The 5,870-nt window shown below is 33.7% G+C and overlaps 1 protein-coding gene across 3 annotated transcripts; it reads left to right on the forward strand.

The window, feature by feature from the left end:
• Positions 1 to 328: 328 nt before the first annotated feature.
• LOC124827806 (indole-3-acetic acid-amido synthetase GH3.10-like) lies at positions 329 to 4,191 on the forward strand. Of its 3 annotated transcripts, none has more exons than XM_088098193.1 (4): positions 329 to 797; positions 1,211 to 1,327; positions 1,435 to 2,264; positions 3,559 to 4,191. In XM_088098193.1, the coding sequence occupies exons 1-4, from the start codon at positions 442 to 444 to the stop codon at positions 4,101 to 4,103; spliced, it is 1,848 nt and encodes a 615-aa protein (XP_087954319.1). In that variant the 5' UTR covers positions 329 to 441; the 3' UTR covers positions 4,104 to 4,191. The 3 variants fall into 3 exon arrangements, with proteins under 3 accessions (XP_087954319.1, XP_047156910.1, XP_087954320.1); XM_047300954.2 differs by having other exon boundaries at positions 331 to 797; positions 1,211 to 1,312; XM_088098194.1 differs by having other exon boundaries at positions 482 to 797; positions 1,200 to 1,327.
• Positions 4,192 to 5,870: the final 1,679 nt, after the last annotated feature.

A 5,870-nucleotide genomic window follows, 5' to 3' on the forward strand; every position in this document is an offset into this window, starting at 1 on the left:
CACCAATATAATCTATTGTAATATAACCATATTGTAATTGTAATAATATAAAAATAATAATAATTGTATATGATTGTTATTTACTCCGTAGTTGTCCATATAACTCACCACACAATATTCAACTGGTATCTGTCGAAGACACTGTACGTAGGTCTGATTTTTGAACGGTGGCTCACAATAAATTTTGGAAGGAAAGTTATAGGCTGTAGCTTGGTCCCCCTACCAAAAATGATAATTCATAATCCAATTTCTTGTGGTCTCTAACTGATCGTACCATTCTTGAATGCAAACCGGGATATTGCCATGATTCATAACAAAAATAAAGAACTTCTAGCTTAGTTTGGCACATTTTTTTGTGGAAACAGATACCCACCAACACTGGATTTATTCATTTTATATCAAAACTTGCCAATGCCCCAGCAGCACTGATAACCCTCTTCAATGGAACCTGCACTTCTCAGTTGCAACACTCATGCCACCACCTTCTCCAATTCCTACTGCATTACTGACTTTGATGATATCATTACCTGGTTTCAACACGTTTCCGAGAACGCCGCTTCTGTTCAGACTCAGACATTGTGTAGGATTCTTAAGCAGAACTGTGGGGTTGAATATCTGAAGAAATGGTTGGGGAGCTACAGGATCTCAGACATGGATGCTTCTCAGTTGGAATCTCTTTTCACTTCTCTTGTTCCCCTTGCTTCGCATGCAGATTTCGAGCCCTATATCCAAAAAATTGTAGATGGAGACACTGCTCCTATACTCACACAACAACCTATAACCACCCTCTCTTTAAGGTACCATTGCCTTTCTCTATTTATACATGTGAATGTGAGTGTTTGTTAGATTTCTTTCATATTTTCTCCTTTCCCTTTTGGGTGATAAATGGGATTCATGGCCGTAATTTTAGTTTTGTGTTCTTTCCTTCCTCTTTCGGGTGATGAGATGAATGGGTGAGTCAGGATATAGAATGATTAATGATTCCTTGCCTCATTCTCTGTATAGCTATTCGTCTATCTATATATTAAAGACAAGGTCTAGGTGCAATTAATTAATGGTCTCCAACTAAATAAGTAATGGTCATGCATATTGATTATGAAATATTAAGATTATTGTTTTTCCCTGCTGTCTTTATGTCAGATCTTCTTCGGCTGTGTGATAGTTTTTTCTTTTCTTCAAAATATAATCTTATAAGGTAGAGGTTGTGCAGTTCTGGAACGACAGAGGGGAGGCAGAAGTTCGTACCCTTTACCCGCCATAGTGCTCAAACGACCCTTCAAACTTTCACTTTATCAGCAGCCTTTAGATCAAGGTGTGCTTATCTCAGGTCTCATAATTTTTTAACTAGTCACGATGACCTAGCTAGTAGCTATGAGATACATAGTTAATCCTTTTGAAGTTCTTAATGCCTTTTGTTTTCATCACTGTTTATAGGGTTTATCCCACAAGGGAAGGAGGAAGGATTCTTGAATTCATATACAGCAGCAACCAGTTCAAAACAAAAGGAGGTTTAACGGCTGGAACAGCCACAACACATTATTATGAAAGCCAGGAATTCAAAACCAAACAAGAGAAAACAAAGGCATTCATTTGCAGTCCCTACGAAGTTATATCAGGAGGGGATTACAAACAATCAACGTACTGTCACCTCCTTCTTGGCCTCTTCCTCTGTGATCACGTAGAGTTTATTTCCTCGGCTTTTGTCTATGGCATAGTGCAAGCTTTTTGCACCTTGGAAGAGGTTTGGAAAGACATTTGCAATGACATTAGAGATGGGACTTTGAGTTCAAGAATCAAGATACCCAAAATGAGAGATGCTGTTTTGGGTATCATCTCTTCAAACCCATCTTTGGCCTCAAAACTAGAAGCCTCTTGCTTGGAGCTAGAAGCGGTGGATTGGTTTGGTTTGGTTCCCAAACTTTGGCCGAACGCCAAGTACGTTTGTTCCATAATGACAGGTTCTATGCAACCTTACTTGAAAAAGCTTAGGCATTATACAAATGGGGTTGCACTAATAAGTGGTGACTATGGTTCAACTGAGAGCTGGATAGGGATTAATGTGGATCCGAGTTTGCCTCCAGAGAAAGTAACCTTTGCTGTGGTACCCACGTTCTCTTACTTTGAATTCATACCACTTTATAGACACAAACGCAAACAAGATTCCAGCTTTGTAGCTGATCATGATTTCGTGGAAGGCGAGCCAATCCCTCTTTCCCAGGTTAAAGTTGGCCAAGAGTACGAAGTAGTGCTTACAACTTTTACTGGTAACATTAATTCACTCATCCATGATCTTCTATTGTATATAATACTTCAACATCTTAGTTCCTTCGAATATTTAATTTAACACACGTAATTTATATATCTTTTGACTTTTTTTAGTGAAAACTATTCTACAAATAAAGCACTGAATATGTTAGATATAAATCATTCATTCTAAGCAAAAGTTTTTCCATAGATCTTACTGAATTAAATTCAGAAAAAATGAACAAAACTCGTTAAAATAAGATAAACAAATCTAATAAAAGGTCGTAATTCTCTATTCTTAAAGCCATTGCACATGAACTTGTTCTAGATTCGGTTAGGCATGGGTGATTAGAACCATTGTCCTTGACATAAAATAATGCCTAGTGTGGAGCATTAGATCCTAATAGGTTTACCTATATAGGTGTCAATTACAAGCAGCACATGATCAGAAATTGCACACAAACAAGGACATGTACCCAAAATCTGGTTGAACCAAATCTCTTATGTTTATATGTTAGATCATCTAATCATTCAAGTTCAGTTAGATATAAGCAGATAGATGCATAATTGAAACACAATATTCTGCAAATGGGTTTTGGAAACATCTCGAGTTCTGGATGGTGTTGGTCATAATTTGGGGCTGTGAGCCCACATCTCATATCATATGTCGTGCGTGAGCTTTGGCTTTTTGTTATTTTGCTTGATGTTATGTACCTGTCATTCCAGTCTCTTCTGAGTTCTGACAAGGATTTACCATGATATTGTCAGCACTGGTCATTTTCAAACTTCTAGCCGAACTAGAACCTAATCTTTCTCCATATTTCTATTTTCCATAGATGCTCCAACTCCTTCAGCTAACAACAACTTGTATACAACTAATGAGCGGGTTGCTGCATCAAAAATGTTAAGAAATCAATGTGATTTGACATAACATAAATCACTTTTGTTTATTCAACGTACAAACATTTATTTGTGTTCCCTTTTTCTCTTGCACTGTATTAATCACTTATCTCTCCTTTCTTCTTATTTCTCGTTAGGTACACACCGGTTTGGTATCCAAGGTTTTTTTTTCCTAACTTCAAACTGAAGTGAACTGATCAATATATTAGCAGAATTGGTTTGAATGAGTAAGCAACATAAAAAGCTTCTTCCCCTAACCTAGTCAAATGAGATTCAACAAATACCTAATCAGACAATATTGGAATATATATAGAGACAAGTAGAATATGAAAATATCCTTAAATATCAAACAGTTCATTAAAACATTGTTTTTTTTTTGTCTATACAGAATGAATAAAACATTTTATTTTTCAGGGTTGTATAGGTGCAGACTCGGAGATGTGGTGGAAGTGGGAGGTTTTCACAATGGAACCCCAAAGTTGAATTTCATATGCAGAAGAAAACTAATTCTAACAGTGAATATAGATAAGAACACAGAGAAAGACCTTCAACTGGTGGTAGAGAAAGGGTCACAGATTCTGAACAAGGGCAAAGCTGAGCTTGTTGATTTTACAAGCTATGCAGATATCTCTAACGAACCAGGGTGTTACGTCATTTTCTGGGAGGTGAAAGGTGAGGCTGAGGATAAGGTACTTGAAGCATGTTGCAGGGAAATGGATGCAGCTTTTGTCGACCATGGCTATGTGGTTGCAAGGAAAACCAGTTCAATAGGGCCTTTGAAACTCTGCATTGTAGAGAGAGGAACTTTCAAGAAGATTTTGGATTATTTCGTGGAGATTGGAGCAGCACTGGGCCAGTTCAAGACTCCTAGGTGCACTAACAACCCTGTCCTCGTCAAAATTCTCAGTGCATGCACCATTAAAACATTTCGCAGCACTGCTTATAGTTCAACCCATTAATTCATCGTGTATGCCCCGTTGTTTTCTTTTCTTCATGCACATCTATCATTTTTAAACATCTAATCAATATCTTTTTTTTCTTCTTCTATTTTTCTTCCCTATAACATTATATTATCTATATTTTTTTTTCATTGTGTGATAATTTGTAGTTTGACACTGTCTAATTTTTCATAAAATAATTTCTCTGTGGCAATTTGGACTGCATGGACTTTTCTGTGTACATTGACCTAAGTTTGTTATTGTTTTCTATCATATTCTAATAGGAAACGCTAAACATTATGCTTTAGAGTTGTACATTGTTTAAAGGGTAATTGATTGTTGTTTTAAAGAATCTGTTTTGGATAAAATTTGTTTGACAGGAATTGAAATTTTAAAAAGTAATTAAATTACTTAAGATTAAAGAATTTTTATCTAAAAGTTAATAATTTTTATCTAAAAGAATTATATATAATTCCATTGATTCTTAATTTGTTTTCTAAAAGCTCATTTATAGTTAATATTTTTGCAACCAAAAGGAAGATAAGTTAAAAATCAAATTTTATTTTATTTAAGAGAATCACTTTCATTGTATTAGTCTTTTTAACCTCTAAAGAGATAAAACAATAATAGACCACATGACCTCACCGAAAGATTTAAAATCATCCCCAAATCAAAAATGGAACAAAATTTGATCTTTTTTTTTCTAGTTCTTCTAAGTCCGTCCTCAACATTTTTTATTAGCATTTTTATCAGAAAGTAAATTGAATCTAGAAGCATAAAAATAATTTTAGCCAATTTATCTTTTAAAAGAAAAATTCAAAAAACAAATCACATCTCTATATTTCATAATACTATTGTTGGAATTTTAATTACTTTTAAATTAACAATCTTAACCTCAACCCCACTCATACTCTCAACAACAAAATAATCAGGAGGATCAAAATTTAAATGATAAAAACTTAAATGAAGCACAATCTTCTCCTAATTATGAAAATTAGTACACAAACTTGTACGTGTAAAATATTATTTTCAACTATACTTGTATTTGAAAAGTTATCTGTGTTTGGTATGCTTATATATATATATATATGTTATTTAATAGATGGTTCACATTATTTTCTTAAATATGTAGATTGTGTGATATGTGGTTTTGTATTGATACGGTGGTTTGGAATTGTACTGTATTGAATTGGTTGTGAATTCAAAGTTTTGTTGTCATATTTTATATAGGTTAAAATTTGTAAAAATAAATTTTTACAAACGAATTTCGACGAATATATTTAATGATAAATAACACAACCTTAACTATAAACTTATTGACAAAATTATTCATACCAGAAAAACTAAATATGCTTGTAATCAATGTAGATTATTGTCGTTAATAATTATCGACAAATCTGATACATCCGTGATAACTTTTATAGATGAATTTTTAATCGACAATAATATTATTTTATCAATGGATTTATACACTTATCGATAGATTATAACAGTCCATAATATTTATTTTTCTTGTAGTGAGTAAGTGCACAATAAAACTCTTTGGATGATTAACTAGTCAAATATAAGTATTTTTTTATGAAATTAAATACAAGGTTGATTATCATACTCACTGTTACGGATGACAAAAAAATTCAAACTCACAAATACTTGTGGATAAAATTCGCACGGATAATTGATGTCCGCAGATATTTACTATACACGGGTTGTGGCTAGTAGGTATTTTAATACCTGTTTATAAACGAGTCGATTGTTAGTATTATAATATCCAACCCGCGGATACTCATT

The sequence above is a fragment of the Vigna umbellata genome, chromosome 9, assembly GCF_029865625.1.
Source record: "Vigna umbellata cultivar VRB3 chromosome 9, Vumbellata_1.0, whole genome shotgun sequence".
Taxonomy (NCBI): domain Eukaryota; kingdom Viridiplantae; phylum Streptophyta; class Magnoliopsida; order Fabales; family Fabaceae; genus Vigna; species Vigna umbellata.